General features: G+C 35.6%; 1 protein-coding gene across 1 annotated transcript in view; it reads right to left on the minus strand.

Moving 5' to 3' along the window:
- grk3 (G protein-coupled receptor kinase 3) overlaps window positions 1–21,715 on the minus strand; it is a 60,850-nt gene that overhangs the window by 35,858 nt on the left and 3,277 nt on the right. The window contains exon 2 of the mRNA XM_046860983.1: window positions 11,430–11,506. Coding sequence (XP_046716939.1) covers window positions 11,430–11,506 — 77 coding nt within the window. The remainder of the gene's footprint in view (window positions 1–11,429; window positions 11,507–21,715) is intronic.

Here is a 21,715-nt window from a genome sequence, read left to right on the forward strand (position 1 = left end):
GCTGCAGTGTGGAAACGATTGCCCATCGAGATCCTCTGCAGTATCCTGTCCTCTCTTGTATTTGTCTTCCGTGGACGACCAGCCTTCTTGGAGGACTTGAATGAGTTTGTGATGTTGTAAAGATTCAATATTCTTGAAATCACAGATTTGGAACGACCAACTTGTCTTGCTATGGCTGATAGGGTCATCCCTTTGGCCTTCATCTGGACAACCTGCTGCCGGAGCCTTTCAGTCACTTTAGAACGGCCCACCATCTTGCAGAGTCAGTGAAACTGGAAGTTAGGCTGCCAGTTAAATAGGGGTTGACAGATAATCAAGGAAATTAGCACCAGGTGCCAGATTAACACTAATAACTGGGAGGTATCTAAAAGTGTTCTCTAATTTTAATCAGCGTGTTTTCTGGAAAATGAAAAAAAAATGTTTTTTTTTTTTTTTAAATGCCTTAGTTATTTTGTGGAAAAGGTGTTCTGGTAGCATGGTATCGACAGGACAAAAACTCCCTCAACTGTTGAGCAGTGAAGATGTCATTCTTTTGAAGGAGAGTGATGGGGTGCTGCGCCAGATGACCTGGCCTCCACAGTCACCGGACCTGAACCCAATCGAGATGGTTTAGGGGTGAGCTGGACCGCAGAGTGAAGGCAAAAGGGCCAACAAGTGCCAAGCATCTCTGGGAACTCCTTCAAGACTGTTGGAAGACCATTTCAGGTGACTACCACTTGAAGCTCATCATGAGAATGCCAAGAGTGTGCAAAGCAGTAATCAAAGCAAAAGGTGGCTACTTTGAAGAACCTAGAATATGACATTTCAGTTGTTTTTTGTTATGTATATAATTCCATATATAATTCCACGTGTTAATTCATAGTTTTGATGCCTTCAATGTGAATCTACAATTTTTATAGTCATGAAAATAAAGAAAACTCTTTGAATGAGAAGGTGTGTCCAAACTTTTGGTCTGTACTGTGTGTGTATATTTTATATATATATATATATATATATATATATATATATATATATATATATATATATATATATATATATATATATATATATATATATATATATACATACATACACACACACACACACACACACACACACACACACACACACACACACACACACACACACACACACATTGCATTCATTGGATTTATATTATTTTGAACCAAACCATGACTTCAAAACCGAGGTATGTGCATTTTGTGTACCGCTACACCCCTAGACGCTAGCAGTATTGACTTCATGAATGCACAATATAGGACAGAAAGCAAACTTATTATAGAAGCTTTATAAGATGTTGCTTATTTTATAAATGGGGGGCCGATACAATTAACTTAAAGTATCTTAAAATTCATTAAGTGAGCACTAGAAATATAAACTACAACAGAAAAAACCCACAAACCCACTGCCTTGGAAAAACACCACTGTTAATGATTATTTAATCTTTAACTAAACACAATGGCCCTGTAGACCAACATGTGCATATTTGAGTTCACAGACACTTACAAAATCAAGTAAGCAAACACAAAAGTCAAGGCCAAAAATAAATAAGGCCTAGGGCTGATTAGCTCTTATCCTGCCTTTTCCAGATAATCAAGCCACTGTATGAACAGAAAGCTAGTGCTTCAGAGCTACAGATGGTGCTTGTCCAAATGATGTTCATATAACTGGCTCTGGTATATGTAAATGTACAATGAAAGCCAAAAGAAAAGAGGGGGAGGGAGATTTAGACAAAAACCAAGACAAACAGAGATTTGATAGTGAGGTCAATAAATCGATCCACATCACAGAACAATTATGTACATCTAGTGGGTAACCAGTCAATGAACTCACTCTATCTATCTATCTATCTATCTATCTATCTATCAAATTAGCACAGCATGTGTGCCTTAAATCAAATTTACACACATGCCCTGATCATTGCAAACAAAGCATCATTATTTATAAGCACACTGACACAAACCCAGGCCAAAAAAATCTGAGAAAAGCATCCACAGGAAAGCAGCATTAATCACTAATGGTCAGAGATAAATAAACACAATAAGCACTGTCGACTTAAGGGATGATGGGTGTCTATATGTAATTACTCTGTGCATCATCATGTCTGTTGGATTTTTTTTAGGTCCTTATTCTCATTTTCAGCACCACTTTTTTAATTCATCATTCAATTAATTTTATTTTCCCAGTTACCAAGCAAACAAGGGGTTTCTTCAGGGTTGCCACAGTAACCACAGTTGCTTAGCAACACAAAACTCTCCAAACAGCCATTCCAGAACTCTGGCAGATGGGAGGGAAGGAGAGAAAGAAAGAGTGAGAGGGATGCGAGTGAAGGAAGAGGCGTGGCTTAAGCAAAAGAGAAGTGAGGAAAAATGTAAGTGGTGGTGCTCCTCCTCTCAAGACTAGAGTACTTCAATAGACTACAGCTGCAAAAATGACTCAACATTCTACATTATACTGATTCTGAAACATTTGTGTGGATATTTATGTGATCGGTGTTTAATTGATCATTGACAACACGGTGTTATAATGTAAGGGAGCACAGGCATCTGCTCCTGGATGGCATGTTACACAACAGCGAAGTCATCGGGGGCAGCAGCAGCTCTGATTCCACTGCACCAGACAGCAGTGTGTGCTAAACTGTTTTCAGGCAGCCTAAATATAAAGTATAAACAAGTAAATACAATGTTAAAACCTTGTGTAAAAATAAATACATACAAATCTGGAAATATGTTTAATGTAATTGTGTTTCTTAAGCGAAGATTGTTTGAAAATAATAAAATAAAGTAAAACAGATCCACATCAATCAAAATTCATGAAAGACAAAAGCATATCCAACAAAGTAAATAAATAACACACTGCAAATTCATAGTACGAGTTGTGTATGGACACTGCCTGAATGTCAAAATATAACTTTAAAGCCAGAAGTATTCCAATTTCACTTGAAAAAGAAACAAAGTATTTTTCCCCCTCACATTTGATAGTGTATTGTTGGACTTTTTGTCATTACCAGATTTGGTAATATCCAGATTTGGTCTTTTGGATTTAGAGTGAAGAGCACTATTCCGGTCTCCCAAAAATTAGAATACAGGCAGATTCTTTAAAATTAGTTGATTCCTTTCTGGTTGGTGTCTGACTCGACCACCTAGACAGTGTACCAGGAAGCACAGCATCACGACAAAAAAAAGGGAGTTAGTTGTTACATTTCTGAATAAAGTTGTGTGTGCGCGCAAGAGAGAGAGAGATTGAGCTCCATCTGCTCTGGCAGACAGTAATGCTACTGTTTCCATTAACAGAGGGAATGTGGCTGGGTGGATGAGAGCAGACCACTGAGGCCAACTAGGGAAATGAAGAATCAGGAAATGAGGGGGGGGAACTCATCTATTTGTATAATCATAAACAATTCCATTTGCTTGAATTCACCCTCACGGCACAGCATTGACGAAAAACACTATGCGCCGTGCTTTGTTGTGAAATGCATGATTCTTAACGCCATGCACTTTTGACACATTAATAGAACAACTGACATTCTTAGAATAGAGATGGAGAAAGAAAGAGCAAAGGGCAAGATTTTTTAATATTTTACAAAGTATTTACAGCCCCAATTCCAAAAAAAAGCTGGAAAAAAATAAATCTATGAAAAAACAAAATGCATAATTTGCTAATCTGATAAACCCATATTTTATTCACAACAGAACAAACAAAAGGAAAAAAATGTGGCAATTTAGAATTTGACTGATGCAAAAGATCTCAAAAGGGATAATTATAATAGATAATTCTGCAATAGAAATTGCTGCAAGGGTTTTAGAAACAGTCATTGTAAATATAGTTCTCTATGCCAATTCTTGGAATTGGGGTTGTAAAATGAAATGTATTCTTTTTTTTTTTATTATTATTATTGTTTATTAATTAAATAACAAAAAAAACTTTGGTGGTAAAAATGTGCCATCTGCAGCTTCAAGTCATCTCATACATTTACTACCTAATGTGTATTACACACCTTTTATTATTTTACTGTGTAATAGAGCAGAGCCACACAACACCTCTAGCCTTTATATTAGCTTTCCTTGTCTTCTATAACACAAACAAAGATTATAATTAATCAAATGATGCATGTTTTCAGGGCTACTTTACTGTACATGCATTAAATAAGTATCTCTATTGCTGTTCATCACAGACATGTAGTTTACACATTCTCTTATGCTGTGTTTGTAGCACTGTGTAAATCATCAATTTACGAGTTGTAAGAAATATTTTCCACCTGGAATGTTCAATGTGTGGGAGAAGCTAGAAAACAAATTTATTTAAGTTTTTAAATAAGAACAATAAAAACTGATGCCTGTCTATTGTTAGCTTCATCGGAGCAGCTAACTTATAAAAAGCTACTAAACGCTATTCTTACAGTCACAAGCCTGAGTGATGTGTGTGTATTGGTAATATTTTACTACGGTTCACTTCAAATTTAAAATTAAATTCAAATTCAAACAGAATTTTGGACTAAAACAGCAGTACAGCAACAACAGCGAGAGAAGAGCCAGTAGCTCAACAAGTGAGCAAGCAAACAAGAGAGAATAGCATTAACAAAAACCTAAATAACTAGAATTAGTGACAATTCACTAGTGAATTAGCGACACCTATACCGAAAAATTGCTTAAATTACACATTTATTAAACACCACAGGCCACTCAAAAAAGTGCACTTGTTAGCAGGTTTTGGTCCCTGTGCCAACCTGTAGCCAAATCTACAGCTGGTTGAAGGCTTACGAACAATACTGTTCCAAAATATTACACACATTCTCTCTTTAAATGCAAAAACATTTTGTCTTTCTTGCTCTTGTCTTTGCAACTTTGCAGCAGACATGATTGTATAAAGTGACTGATATGTGTAGCTTTTTCCCATTCACAGTTCTAGCTTTTCCAGGTTTCCTGTTTGGATGCCAACCTGCCACCTGCTGGTATGAGAGTGTTATGTAGCACAGAACATACACACTGTTTAGCTGTCAGATGCATCTGCCTAATAATCGGCCTAATTTGCAGCATAATCGGCCAATGCCGATTAATTAAAAAATTCCCAAAACCGGCCAGATTAATCGTCTAGCAGATCAATCGATTGACCTCTAGTAGACACCATAAGCATTTTTTTGTGTTTTCTGTTACAATAATCTTGTATCTTCAAGAAAAATATTCCACAAAAATTTTGCTTGTAAAGATTTGTGCTTATTCAGCTAAAAGGGTGTTAAGTAAAGTCAGGTAATGAAGCAGGTTGAGGAGTCCTGGGGTGCAGTCAGCAATCAATTTAATCCCAAATGTGTTTAAAAGGGATGAGGTTATAGCTATATACAAGGCCACTCAAGATTTTCCCCTTCAACCAATGTGAACCACACGAACAGGTTTGCGTCTCCCAGGGCAAATGAAAGTGAAAGTTTAATGCTACAGATTTAAAAGTCGTCCTATACAATTGTATTCCTCCAGCAGTATGGAGTTTGGGGAAGAACCACATATGGCTAGAAAAGTCAGGTATCAGAATACATTTGTTTATATAGTGTATTTGATAAAGGGCACGGCTGAAAAAGGGCTTAAAAAGTGAAGTGGTGGGTTGGAAATGATAGCCGAGCCTCATATGTGGACATATATTACAGCCCCAATTCAAAAACTAAATGGGATGCGGCGTGAATGCGATAATCCGTAAACCGAATAAACCCATATTTTATTCAGACATGTTAAAGACAAACTTAAAAAAAAAAAAAAAAAAAAAAAAAAAAATAAATCTACAATTCTAAGGGAAAAAAAGGTAATTTTGAAATTGATTTGTACAATCTGTCAAAAAAAAAGTTGGGAAAGGGAAAACAAAAGTCTGGAAATGCAAGCCCTACTATAAAAGAATAATAAAATGGGTATAAAAAGAGAGCATCTTTGAGAGGCAGAGTCTCTCAGAAGTAAAGACACGCAGAGGTTCAGAGATCTGTGTCTACAAAGTGTCCACAAAGCAATTTCAGAATAAAGTTTCTCAACATTCAATTGTGAAGATTTTGAATCTCTTATTATCTACAGTGCATAACGTCAAAAAAATTTAAAATTTTAGTAGAAATCTTTGTGCTCAAGAGACCAACAACATTTGATGCCTGTTATGTTCAGGCATCTTAGGCAACACCACATTAAAAAGAAGTATGCTATCAGCATCCCAGCTCAGCATGTGTTGAACTTCCCTTACATATATCTCCATTATATATCTGGTAAATGAGTAAAAATGCTATTTAAAAATCATAACTTGAAAATAAAATAACGATGTCACAAAATGCTACTAGTGACAACAGGGAGGGATGCTATTCTAGACAGAGACATTAATGAAAATGATTCTGGTTGATTGCGTTTGCCAAACATGGCTTAGCTCACATGGTACTGCAAAAAGAAGCATAACCATGAACAAATACCAAAGTTAAATATGACAGAGTGATGTATTAAATATATCTGCATGATATGCTCTTACCCAGCACTGTATGGCATTTTAGTCATACGTATTCCTAGTAAAGTGGCAGGGGAGTGTGTATAATTTAAAGCATTTTTTGCATAAAGCCAAGTCAAAATGAGCACTATATATTTCCGTGACTTACTTATTTGTACACATGCAAATCTCACACATTCAACATTTGAATGAGGCTTGTAAAGTCCCAGGGATGCTGGATGTTGATTTCTGTTTAGTGTGTTTTGCACAAAATGTGCTTAATTTAGAATATTTTTTTTTTCTTCAAACAACTACATGTTTATGTTAAAAGTGCTATACAAATAAAAATGATCTGAATTGAAATATTTATTTATTTATTTATATATATATATATATATATATATATAGGGCATACTTGGACAGAGTAAACCACAGAGCCTCTTCCTGTAACATTTGTACAGAATTGTAAAAAGATTCTTTTTTTGGCCTTTGTACACCAAACATGCTAATGGTGTACAGGACTATAAAGTTTGATTTGCATCACCTCTGATGACAACATACAATGCCAGTTGCACTTATATTAATGTTTGGTAAAATTTGGATGAGGTAATGTGTGAGGTTCTTTTGAGCCAGGTTTCCACCAAAACAATTATGAAAATGTAGTCAAAATCTAAATGATCTCATCTATGCACTATTTCCTTTGCCATCTTCTTTTGTAACATAAGATTATCTAACTCATTTAGCTAAATTACTGTGTGTAATGTCTTACACTTTTATGGTTCTTCAAGTTAATGCAAAAGGTAATAATGAATTAAGTTTACTCATGTTGCTGTAATTGAGCAGATTTCTGTGCTTCTACTTTTTTAAATTAGTTTCCAAAACCTGTCATTTTACTTTTACTTAAGTATGTTTTGTACAAAGCACTACACTAAAATCACAACATGGAGAACGACAAATCATACATCATTCAGCAGTGGTGCAGAGACCCAGCTGAAAGCAAAACCTAACCAAATTCTGCTTTAGCTGAACTCGAAGGAAATGAGAACCCTGGACACATTTAGGTAACCGCTTCGGCATCAAGTGCGAAAAAGATGTGACTGCCCAGAGACCAGACTAGGAGCTTATAAAGACTTGCAAAAACATGTAGAAGTCTATTTTTATTATTTTATTTTTTTTTAAGGTTTTAGTGCTAAAACCGGTTTTACTAATATGAGCCAAAAAAGACCATGGTGCATAACACAGGTAATGGTGACTAGCGCTACTAACTCTGCTAGTAGCTATTTATTAATTATGCAAATGCTAATAAAGATGTTAGATTAAAATGTAATTAAATTAAAACTATTAAAATTACTACCTGTTTAAATATAAATAGAGATAAGACTTCACATACATTCACCTCAAAATTTATAGCTGTTTTGAGCTGAGGTTGTATGAGGTACATATGCTTAAGGCATACCTTTCACTATCTTTCATAATAATTAGGTTTAACGGGATGGTGTACAGAATCCACAATTTATATCACCACCATAAAATGTTTTATGGAATGGTTTACACTAAAAAGGCACATTATACTACACTCCACAAATGTTTTAAAATCATTTCTTGGCATGTTTTATTTTGATATTGTGCTTTAATTTTTAAAGATGTTTTATATCTTCCTTGTACTCTTTGAACTTCACAACAGAGATGCCTATTTTAAAACTCTTACCACCTCTGTTATTCACTAGCACCCAGGTCTGCAAATCCAGAAACAGATGACTGTCAATAGAGACCAGACAAGTAGTTAAGGGCCAATAAACAGTTTTTTACTACTACAATTTATCTGAAAAATACACTTAACACTTAATAGGAGCACCTGTACAGCTGCACATTCATGCAGTTACCTAAATTAGCCAACCATGTGGCTGAGGAGGCAAAAGTACAGACACCAGTCTGATGCATGCCCTGGCAAAAACAAATGTATTGTGTAAATAGTAGTAACAAGTAGAGCTCAGCATAAGCAGTGTAAACTGGAATGTCTCTGCTGCCAAAAAGCATAGTCTTTTATTTCACTAATTCTTAAATAAAAAAATAAACAGACAAATGTTTCACATTAAAACTAACAAGGCATGTTCTTCCATACATAGGTTCATATATATTGCATATTCGGCAACCTTAAACCCTGGGCAACCTCAAGAGTTTTAAAAGAAAAAAAAAATGTGTGTGTAGAAGTAAAAATAGTACTGATGGAAAAACTTCAACACTTGACCATACTGTGAACATGAATGGATCAATGGCAAAATGTTCTCCATTCATCTGTAAGAAATGAGGATAAGTCTGTAAAATTTCCAGAAGTTTTGAGATACTACACTAACAAGCATCAACAGATCTCGTTTTACTGAGGGGTCAAGAACTGACACTTTTGTGAATCATATAAATTAGGCATTACTTTATTCACTAGTGCAGCTCACATTTTCCTCTAAAGAAACACAAAACATACCAATAATGGCAACAACCAAAAAGGCAGTTCCTCAGCTTGCACTTCCTCCTCTTTTTGTTTGGTAGTGCAGCAGCATTGCTAGCGCATAGGAGATGTGGGTAAAAAAAAAAAATATATCAGCATCAGCTATATGGAACTGCTGAATTGTACACAACAGATACAGTGCAAACTGTATCATTTTCATTTAGCACAATTATGTAACCTCTTTGAGAGTATGTTTCTTTGATAAAAAGAGAAATTGGTTAACAAAAAAAAAACCCAAAACAAAACCCAAAAAGAATGACAAAATAAGCAAAACCAAACACTGTCTAAAACTACCGAAAAAAAAGACAAGGACTGCTCAAGTTATGCAGTGTTTAAACGCTTTAAAAGCATGAAATTATAATAAAGAAGCAAGCATTATAATGCAGCGAATAACCCAAGGGAGTGTTCATGTCTGCTATATGAAAACTGTAAAAGCTTAAAGCTGGTTAAGAAATAATTAGGTTTAACTTGAAACACAAACGGCATATAATCATTAAGAATAAAATACTGGACATTTAATGCACATTACATAACCTTGTGTTTGACACTTGTCTTCATGGTTGTTGATGTTTGATTATTGTCTATGTTTTCTTTGCGTTTTTTTCTTGTCTTATTTTGCCCCCAATAGATATTTTATTATGGACCCATCCATAATAGAAAATTAAATTTTCCTCACTTTTTAAACAAAAATAGTGTTCCAATACCACCAGAATCCCACAGTGCTTTATGGTTCACCTTGCAGCAAATCTTCATCTTGCTAAAGTGACTGCGAAGGGCACCATAAGGTGTTCCATCTACAAATAATTTGAATACAATTTCTAATATGTAAAGACTATCATGTTAATGTTTTTAAACTAACTATAAAGCTAGTTTCAAAACCTTCACTGTAGTAGCTGATGGGAAGCTCTCTAAAACGACACTGAACGTCTGATTTGCTCAGATGTGATCAAAACTTCAGTGGTAAACTGTAGGATTGTCAGAGAAAAGGAGAAGAGTGAATTCAGTGCACACTTCTCTCTGGAGACTTCAGGCCTATAAGTAAGTAAAGTTAATCAGGCCTGATTTATTCCCATTGCGCTTTACTTAAAAAGTGCCATTTTTAATCAGCACAAGAAAGAGACAGCCTTCCAGTTATGCACTTGTGAAATATTGGGCTTTTTTATGAAGTGATCAGACCACAACACACTGTAGTGAAAAGTTCCACTGATGATTTTGGCTTTTAAGGTGACAAATGGATACAAATGAGGAAGCTATCGAGATTAGAACAATGAGTAGTCTCACACCAATAGACTCATAAGCTGTAATGTCTCTGAAATAACACACTGATTTATCTAAGCAAATATAGGTGGGTTTTTTGGCAGAAGATTACACACATTCTGTCACATGACCAGCCATTAGGAATTGCTCAATCATATAAAACACTGATTTATTCAAGCATGGTTTCCAAGTTCCTAATGAGCCAAAGTAAAAGGGGAAGGTACTAAACCTGATGCAGCCCCAAAACAAGAAAATAAGGAAGATATTTTCTCACAAATTTTAGCAGTTGGGTATCCTTTAGACTTAATGAAAGGCTTTTTGGATAATGATAGGACATTTAAAAAGTCACCTTTTTTATAGCCAAATATCATTATCCACTGCAATAAAGCATTCCTCCTGGTTCTAGAATTAGGAAACTGAAAACATTAAACCTTTAATTTAAAACAGTAAAATAAATAAAATAATTAAAGCTAGTCTCCCCTTAATCCCTCAGTCTCACTCACTGTTCAACGGCATGTCAAAACTTAAACCATAAAAACTGCCACAAAGTTTAACACAAAATCTCTGAAACTTGTGCACAAAAGAACTAAAAATCTAATTAGATAAGAATAATTAATAATCTTAAACTCACTGTCCAGTGTAAAATGAATAGTGTTATGGAGCATTTATAGAATAGAATAGAATAGCCTTTATTTGTCACATATACATTACAGCACAGTGACATTTTGTTCTTTGCATATCCCAGCTTGCTCAGAAGCTGGGGTTAAGAGCGCAGGGTCAGCCATGATATGGCGCCCCTGGAGCACGGAGGGTTAAGGGCCTTGCTCAAGGGCCCAAGAGTGGCAGCTTAGCAAAACCAGGGCTTGAACCGTCGACCTTCCAATCAGTAACCCGACGCCTTAACCACTGGAGCTACCACTCCCCAAATTTGAGACTTGTATGCAGTGCAGCTTTAACTCAGTTTATTCTGCAAATCAACGCTACCTAATTACGTAGCTTTGGTTTTAATTAAATTCTACTATAAATGAATTATTTCCTCTTTTCTGGCAAACTTTATTTCTGGGAGCTCAGTCCTGAGCAACAAATAACTGCCAAAGGCAGCTTTTCTTTCTCACACTTTTCCACTGATTTAATGCCAACATAAACCATGTCAAACACAAAAGCTGAAAAAAATGTTCTGGTAGTAGTTAAAAAACCAGTTAAATAATGAAATAAATGAATGGACACTTACCAATTTTCTGATTAAAGATTTTGTCAAATGCGAGTTCATCTCTCTCTTCCAAGTACTTCTGCATCACACTCCGAATACTGGGAAACGAAGAACAAAAGTGTGTCAAATGCCTGGCTAATAACAAGTACAGTAACACAGATTCAAAATGTTCAGTTGTACAGAGCAGTCTGTGCATTATTTATTTATTGTCAGTGGCTAAGCTCATCGGCACAACTCTGCTGAACACTGGGGTGGCTGAACTGAAGCGCACTTGATGCGATGATTGATGTCTATTGCTGCACAAATGTGGAAATTGTTCTGCTTTGTACAGCATTGTTGTAATGGAAGTGAAACAAATATGTGTGTCAAATGTTTAACTTATGAAGACAGTAAATCTTTAGTGATACTTGTATGGGGAAATATTGCTTTACATTCAATTTCAGTTTATGCTAGCCAGATGCAGGCAGCAAAATCAGCCCATCCACAAGTTACAAAATATTTAATATTTCGAACGAAGGTAAAATTTTAAATAAAATATTAAAAAATATAATAATTATATAAGAATATATATTATAAAATATATCGAATTATTTACTGGTACAGTAGTTACTGTGCCCCAAACACCAGAAATAAAAATTAAAATCAGAAACTAAAAAGACAATAAATTGCCTAAAATCTATTTTAAAAGCCAGAGTAATGAAGAAAATTGAGGACCCACTGCAATCAATTTATAATAAAGTAACTGTAGGCTCATCTGATATTGCTTGGTCAGCTCTCCATTTTACCAGTGAAAAACTTTCAATAAACAATGCAACCACCCAGATACAATAGCCTAATGAAAAGACAGGAAAACAAGCATTTCCACCCTTTTAAGTTTCTAAAATAAACACACAACATTACCAGCTGTGCAAATGCTTACCAGTGTTGTAATAGACTCCATGTTAGACGGTTTAAAAAGAGTAAAACACTTGCAAAAATTCAATTAGGGCTGTTGGTATCGATTATTTTAGTAATCGAGTATTCTACCGATTATTCCATCAATTAATTGAGTAACTGGATAAGAAATACTTTATTTTTTATATATATATATTTTTTTATAAGAAATATACAAGAGAAAATAAGACGGGTATCTTAATTTGTTTCCTTTTTTTGACAAAAGTGTACATTTTATTACAAAAATTTCATACAAGAAAACTAAACCCATTTATTGCATTTAATTGCAATATTACATGAAATCTAATAAAATTATGAATTTTGAAATACTCTTCATTAAAAAAAAAAAAAAAAATTAACCCAAGAGCTTATTGCGAGACAGTTCTCTCCAGGGATCATAAGTTTAGTTTAAATTGACTATTGACTGTAGCCCAATTCATTTTCAAAGTGTAAAGCTTCCTTTAATTTCATTAAAAGAAATTCTGCTTGAGAAACATTAGGTATTGAGCAAACTAGTAGACTGGCTTGCTGTTACCATCAAGACCCATAAAGTATCTAATCCAAATAGTGAGGAAAAAGTCAATCTCAAAATGAAAGTGAAATTAAAAGTCAGTATTTCTTTTTTAAGAAATGAGTAGCCGTATTTTAGAACATAGATGTCTCAATAGTTCTAGGCCTTGCCTGAGCACCTACCAAAGCACCTGTTCTTTACACCCTCATATATATATATATATATATATATATTTTTTTTTTTTTTTTTTTTTTCCCTCTCAGTGGAGGGCTGGCCAAGTTGTCCTGGGAGAGGGTGATAATGAGGAACTCGTCTGGGAGAATTAATCAATTAACACTGCCTCTATTAACACCCAGCCTTGGTCCCACTGAGAATCAGAGTGCAGATCAGGGGAAAGCCGTTCACTCACACTGTTGTATGGCAGAATAATCTCTATGGTGAGCAAACAAGTTAACATTAAAGTGTAGTAACCAGCATACAGTTTTGCTCATAGAGATGCTGACATTTAAACTATGGAGATATTTATTTTACGTTGTGTATAAACACTAGGAGAAACATCACAATTAGAAACCGCCTATAAGCAACCAGGAGAAGATCAATTTCACCTTTGTTATGCACGTCACATCATATCCCAGAATATTAATCAATCAATTTTTTTTTGGTTCATAAGATGAGGGCAAAATGCATGCACAAAAATGCTGCATCTATAAGAAATAATTTAGTAGGGTATAAGGAACAGCATTAAAAAAAATCAATTAAGCATAAGTTAAAATTTATTTACATTATCATAAGCATCTAAGCTATGAAACAGTTCCAGATGCGCTTTTACATGTGTGACGAAAGGTTGTGGCATTTCTTGCCTTTCTAATTTAGAACATCAGATGTCTTGTGCAGCAGAAAGGTGAGAAGAAAGATACTGTATTGTATTGTATGGCAAGAAACACTCAGTAAAGTAAAGAACTTGAAGATATGAAGGTCAGTCAAGCCAAAAAAAAAAAAAAACAAGAACTTTACCATCAGCGGTTAAATAAAAACAGGCTCCCATGAGGATTATTTCAGGAAAGGAAGACCAAGAGCTACCTCTGCTGTAGAGTAGGGCTGAAATGATTCCTCGAGTAGGTCGAGGAATTCAAATACAAAAAAATAATTGAGGCAAATTATTTGCTTCGATTAGTCCATTTAACTAAACACAGAGCACTGTGTTTCCCTGCAGACCACTATTTCTGACGCACCACCCGCTAAACTCTGGAAAGGTAAACAATGACTAGGTGCAAAAGAAAAATCGAAACATGGAAAAGCATCACAAAAAAATTGTTGATATGCAATGAAATATTTAGTGCGATTTACTTTAAAATCTGTTTCACTACAAATTGCCATGATGTAATTGTTGAAAATTTATGAAAATATCAAGAAATAAAACCTGAAAATCTGATCTATAATCCTCATTCATTAAAGTATTTAGTGTATAGAGAGGTTTAGGGAATTGCTTGTGGATGTGCACAGTCTGAATTTATGTTCTGATATGAACTAATGGTAGTAATTAATTATGTCACACTACTGTAACATGTATTTACAACTGTTGTATATAAACCAATAAAAATATGCCGAATGTGTTTGAGAGGCGCAACAGAAAGGCTCAGGTTGCCTTATTTCCAAATAAAGGCAGAACTTAATTAAATTCCTGGATCTTTATTAAACTAAAGAAAAAAAAAAGTAACCTTTACTGTAAAACAACTACGGCACATCTTTAGAAACAGCGTTCAGAAAATGACTTCATGCCAATCGCAATTAAGCAATTAGCATGAAACAACTTAAGACTCTCTTTCCCTACTTATCAATGACTAATGATTTTTAGTGTCTTTTAAGCATTTCACTCTCAAACAATACTGGAAACTCTTCCGAGACGTTCAAACACTTGCAGTCATGCAATAAAAATCTCACCTCTTTGTCAAATAGCCTTAGCCTCCTCAAGAACAGAATGTAGCAGTGCAGTGCTAGCTCTGCAACCCCAAATACAACTGGTATTTTATTAGATATCATAAAAGCTCGTATTAGCCGGTGTTTCTAAAAATAAATAAATAAATCACCAATTCACCGAACAGGCTGCATACTAAATTAATGTTATGCAACATATTGAAATTTCACCTCATCTGAGATAACTCTGTGAGAACACCCCCTCATTTTAGGGTCAATTTTTGCCCTTACTTTAACACCATGTTATATAACAGTAGCTGCTTCTGTGTCAAATCATATTAAACTACAAGCACAAAGACTCCCACAAACAAATATTTAAAATCTTCTAAAGTGTATAAAATCTGTTGTATGAGAGCACTTTCCCAGCAGGTTGACAGCCAGTACGTACACAAAACAGTCCAGATCATCAGTGAAATCACTACAACAATTTGCAAGGTCATAGATTCAGATACCTCAGGCATGGAAAAGGTTGGGATATAAAACTGTGTTTATCCCCGCAGACGGCTAATCGAACTTCAAATCAAGTGGCTTTTTTTTTTGTCATTTCAACCATACACAGTCCAGTACATAATGAAACCAACCAAAGTTCCTCCGGGATTTAGATGCTACATAAAACAACAAATGAACATACAGACCTTTACACAGGACTACATAAATTATATGCACACGAAAGTGTGCAAACAACATTTAGTGCAGACAACACAAGGAAACAATAAACACCTACATAGCCTAGCTGGCAAAAGTAGAATGAGAAATAAAAAGCCCTATGTTTCAAACACACACCCTAGAAAAGTCACACCAGCAGGTTAGGAAGCTGTGCTTAATTAGCCAGAATTAACTGCATTATGATCTAATGCACAGCTTCTGTTTCTTTACACAGCAAGTTTGTAAATTATTCAAAAGTATTATTACTATTTGGAGCACACTACTCATACTTGCACTTAAAATGAGCTGCTGTCACGAACACCACCATAATTTAATGGTTTACCTTCGCAAAGAAAACAGGAGACATGTTTCATGTTCCACTGTAGAAATAATAAACAGAGCATAAGTACGATATCATTTTGCTTTGGAAAAAAAGAAAAGAATAGAAACCACAAATGAAAAAGACAAGCCAAGTGAATGACATTTCTAATGCTTTACAGAGAATTCATCTGTCTGCAGAAGACAAAAATTGGACGTAATGAAAAAAGTGTTTACGCTTTGTAACGCATTCTATTGTTTATACTTCAGATGACAAATAATATAATTTAATTAAACCCCACCAATGAAAAGTCAGATGTTGAATCAAACCGTTTCTGAATACACAACAAATACAGACACCCCGCACGTCACCCACCCACCACTGATGTTTGGACAAAGCACATAACCAAAAAGATGGACAATAAATAGCTAGCTCATTAAAGGATTGTGCACTAGCATGTCCTTGCATGTTATGTTTCCCCCATTATCCCTTTCTCCTGATCATGTCACAAGGATTCAAATAGGAACAAAGACAGAGGAATCAAATGTTCTTATGTAATTGTCTTCTGGATTTTCCCGATTAGTAAATACTTTTAAATTTAAGGTCGAAATTTTACAATCGAACCTGGAAACCTGATGGAAAAGGAATGTTTTGCCTCTGCTATGCTATCTAGGGGAGGTCACTACATCCCACAGCCGAACATTAATGCAAAAGGATTATGCTACTCACATTACTACTGCTTCTGCGTATGCATACAATGCATTCTACACAAAAATGGGTGGGGTATTTCATCTGCTAAACTGGAAGAGTGTGGCAGTCTGCTTTATGTCCCAGGTTACCTGCATCTGGCACTCGCTTTTTGTTACACTGATTAAAAAAAAATCCTGATCATCTGCGTTCCGGACCAGCGTGGTCACCTACTGCTTGGAGTTTCTTTTACCTGAGAAACAAACTCTATGTTTGAGGATGACCCTACATGAATAACCAAGTTTGCCATTAGATGTGGATGGTAATACCCAAAAATAAAAATTTTTAGTGAATAACTTTTTTCACTTTGAATTTAAAGCTTGAAACTACTGATGCATGCACTGAAAAGGCTTTAAACACACATTTCGCAGCATACAGTTGCAGAACAGTAATGATTCATAATCACACTGGAAAAAGATGATCTCCCATAAGGTTTTTTTTTTTACTCTTTGCCTTACTAAGTTTTTTTTACTTGCCTTGTTCACCTCAGGCTTGCTCATTAGATCTGGATCTACATTTGGATTTCTGTAAAGCTGCTCTGTGACAACACCCATTGTTAAAGCTCTATATAAATAAATGTAAATTGTAAGCAATGTGGTTTGCCACAGTTTGTCATACAAAGATCTCTCCAATGAAAACAATAGAATACATTTGTTGACCAGGGTAATCCAAAAGATTTCATTACACAGATCTAACAAACAAAATACACCCATGCCTCACTTCATCGAGTCCATCTTCAACATAACCCAAAGAAAAACAGCTGTTCCCCCTTAGCAACAGCTGCATATTCTCTCACTCACCTGTCCGTTCATTTTCCATAAGCAACAACAAAAAGATGGTAAACGATAGACGATTGCAGTGGCTATTTATTGGTTTCATGGAGTTTTCACTGGTCCTTACCAGCAAGTTGAAAACAATAGCAGTAAACTATTGATATTCCATTATCATATTTAACCACGCAATTAAAAAAAATGTAACATCTTTGTAAAATAAAGACCATGAGGTGGGGTGCGCTCTCAAGGGTTGGAACTAACCTACTTTTTGAAATAAAAACATTTTTTTAAAAAAGCCATGAAAACAAGACTGGAAGATGAGTCACAGTTTGCATTATGAACTCGAACAATTGCAAAATTTATACATGAACATTACAAAAAAAGGTCCAAAATGTCCCCTGGCAGTTCATGATACATAAAACATTTGGTAATTTTAAGAACCTTTTGTAAATTGTTGGACAGAAAAATGCAGGAGTCTGAGCTAATTAAATGTTTAGCTGAACTGGTTAAAAGGTTAGCACCAGGCACACGTCACAAATGAAGCATTTAAAAACATGCTCCACAACAACAAGGATCATAGCAAGATGGCTACAAAATGTAACAAACCCAAACATTTCAAAACCTACAAAATGTCATCACGTCTCATATAGTTTACAACAGTACTACTACAGAAATGCGTAAGGACCAAATATTTGCAAATTAATTGTAAATCGTTTGTTAATATTTACCTGCTTGAGACACAATATACATAATTTTAGCCTTTTCTAAATACTCTTTAACATAGCACTTTATTTATGCAAATAACTTCTATTCAAGCACACTACTTGCTATTTCCTTATCAACTGTACATTGTTATTCTGTCTCCTAAGAGTAGGCTTAGCCAACTGGCTACCACAATACAATGTGCACTAATGTGTGTCAACGTCAGACAAAGTACGTCAACCAAGGTATAGAGCACGCTTAAGATGTGCTAGCTTACCCAAGTCTGTGTGAAAGCACGGTGGATTCTTGTGGGAAAAGAAGGCACAAATATGTGCAACTATTGTATCACCCAAGGTCCAGGGGCCGAACTCGCAGTTCCTGAGTAAGCAAGCAGATTTAAACAGCTTACCTCTGTTTTCCTGTTACGAACAAGGATGGGCACCAAACGTGGGCAGATGGTTCTAACTACACAAATGAATCGGTCAATGCAGCTTATGAAGAGACAAAGTTACCAGCACTTGTAAAGCCTACAGCAGTAAGAAATGAAAGTAGCACCACACATAGGCCACCACAACTCAGTAGGCAACGTCTGCAAAATCTCTCTCTTACAAAAACCTGTCATGAAACCGCTTCAAAGTAGCATTTGAGACTCAGACACAGATGAGATTTGTGGATATAGCATCTTTTAGCAAAATGGGATGTTTGGATGCAATTGAACTACCACCCAATCACCTAAATACATTTGCTCAGTTCTGTTGACCTGAGCAAACATGACCTTCAAAGAAAGGAGGTCTGTAGCTAATATTTGGTCTTTGCATACTGAGCAAATAGCTTAGAAAAGTACAACTTCACGATACTGAACAATGCAGGATGACTGCCCCATTACTTTGCTTAATATAAGAGCCTGTTTAAATGTACAGTAACGGACAGCAGAAAGCAACTAATGGATTAACGAAAACGAAACGAAAAGCCTCAAAGTCACATGTCAAAGGCTTTATTAATACTATTGGTTTTGTTATTTATATTTATACATTTATATCTGTTTTACAAAGACTATAACATGGTTGCGAGTTATGTATAATTTCACCCATATCCTATTAGATTCCCTCTCAATCACTGCCCTGGATTAACCTCATTAAAAGAAACAGGATTTATTTGAAATAATAAAACAGATTTCCATTCCAACCAGAGAAGAGCCATGCCAGACAGTCCATCCAAAAAGAAGATAACAGGTAGACAGAATCAGCTGTGACTCCTGACTCCTAGATGAATGAATAAGGTATACTACCCTTCCTGAATGTACAACACCAAATGGTATAGCCATAACAGTACCACATATGATTATATTGTTTAATTTGATAAAAAAAAAAAAAAAACTCAATATAATATAAAAACAATATATTAAGCATATATCAAAGTAGCGGTCAGACAGGAGTCTCTATGGACTGTGATGTTTGCAGATGATATTGCGATTTGTGGTGAAAGGAGGGAGCAGATTGAGAAGAGCATTGAGAAAAGTCAGTAGGAATAAGACAGAGTACATGTGTGAATTAGGGGGAGAGCAGTGGAGTGGTGCGGTTACAGGGAGAAGAGGTGAAGAAGGTGGAGGAGTTCAGGTACCTGGGGTCAACAGTGCAAAGTAATGGAGAGTGTGTTAGAGAAGTGAAGAAAAGAGTGCAGGCAGGGTGGAGTGGGTGAAGAAGAGTGGCAGAAGTAATTTGTGATAGAAGAGTATCTGCAAGAGTAAAAGGGAAAGTTTATAGGACCGTGGTGAGACCTGTGATATTGTATGGTTTAGAGACAGTGGCATTGAGACAGGAGGTGGATCTGAAGGTAGCAGAGCTGAACATGCTGAGATTTTTATTAGGAGTGATGAGGATGGACAGGATTAGAAATGGGATTATTAGAGGGACAGCGCAAGTAGGATGTTTTGGAGAAAAGGTGAGGAGGCACACGGGGTATATCGGTAGGAGAACGCTCAAATCAAATCAAATTTTATTTGTCACACACATACATACAGGGTATGACATGCAGTGAAATGCTTATTACGACGGTCCGGCATGACGGAATAGGAATGCATTTTTTAATTAATCGGCATAGGCAGCAAATTAGGCCGATTATTAGGCAGACACTTCTGACAGACCACACCGTGCATGTACGTTCTTGCACTTGCGTGAGTAAACATAACTCTTCCATACCAGTAGGTGGCAGTTGTCTGTATTCGGCATCCAAACAGGGAACACCAAAAAAAGCACGAACTTTAAATATATATAAGTAAGCAGCATTTACACCTGCCATGATCCTTACTAATGGATTTGTGTAGCATTTTTTAATCGGGTCTGCAAAATTGCAAAGACAAGAGCAAGAATGACCACAAGCGTGTTCCTTTTTTGTGTGTGCTCACTTGCTAAGCTAATAGAGCCAAATAGAGTTCCCTTTCTCCCTGATTAGCTTTGCCACCGATTCAACATGAAAAATCGACGATAAACAACTGACAACTGACTATATCCAACGGTGCAGGAAAAAATACTACCCGCTTAAAAACCACCCGACATTCCCCAACGGCCGACCATTTGCTTGGTGTGCCCCGGGCTTCAAGTTTATATTCTTTGTTCTTAATCTAGCCTTAAATATTTTATTGGTTAAATATGATGCTACTTTTGAAGCGAGAACGGGAATAACATTTGAAGCGAGAACCGGAATAACATTTGAAGCGAGAACGGGAATAACATTTGAAGCGAGAACGGGAATAACATTTGAAGCGAGAACGGGAATAACATTTGAAGCGAGAACCGGAATAACATATTAAAAGTAACTTTTTGTAACTGTATTATTAGTGAGCCTTGAACCAGCTGTGGTTTAGGCTACAGGTAGATTTGGGTACCAAAACCTGCTAAAAAAGCGCACTGATTGGAGAGGCTTGTGTTGTACAATAAATGTTTAATTTAAGCAGTTTTCAATATCACGTCTTATCAACGGTTAGATTTTATGAGATGAAGACCAAAAAAATCTGCATCATATATCGGCCATCGGCTGCCATTTGTTATAAATATCGGCATTGGCCAGAGAAAAGAAAAGAAGAAAAGAAAAGGGAAAAAAAATAAATAAATACTTTTGACCATTAAGATATTGCTATTAGTACTTGCTTGAAACATTTGGACTTATGCTACATTTGACTTACCCTAAAAGTGTTAAGTCAGAAAGCTGATTTCTGGCAATTTGAGCCACAAATTGTTATGGGAAAAATAAAACATTACGCCATGTTGGTCTTGTCTTAAGAACAAGCTAAACTATAAGCCTATATCTGTAAGCTGATGGATCTAAAGCAAATACTTGAATATACAGCAAAACTTTATACCTATTTTTTTTCCACACTACATAGGATGCATTGTGTCATTCGAGATCCATATTTGCTCTGGTTGTTGAGAAAAATCTGTGTAAAGTTCGACCTATACAGATATTGTGCTTTCTGAAGTACTAATAGATTACTGGATGGAAAAAAACATGTTTAAATAAGAACTTTACCAAAACCAGATTCAAGAATCCAACAGCCAATCCTTTTTTTAATCTTTGCCTGTCTTTAGATTTTACCCTAACTGAACAAAGAAAAACAAAGACAAATAAGTATTTTGTAAATAGTAAAGAAACAGAAAAACTTCAAATGCTGCAAAAATAAATTGAGATTTTTATATTGGGGACTTCA

The sequence above is a fragment of the Silurus meridionalis genome, chromosome 11 (assembly GCF_014805685.1).
Source record: "Silurus meridionalis isolate SWU-2019-XX chromosome 11, ASM1480568v1, whole genome shotgun sequence".
Taxonomy (NCBI): Eukaryota; Metazoa; Chordata; class Actinopteri; order Siluriformes; family Siluridae; genus Silurus; species Silurus meridionalis.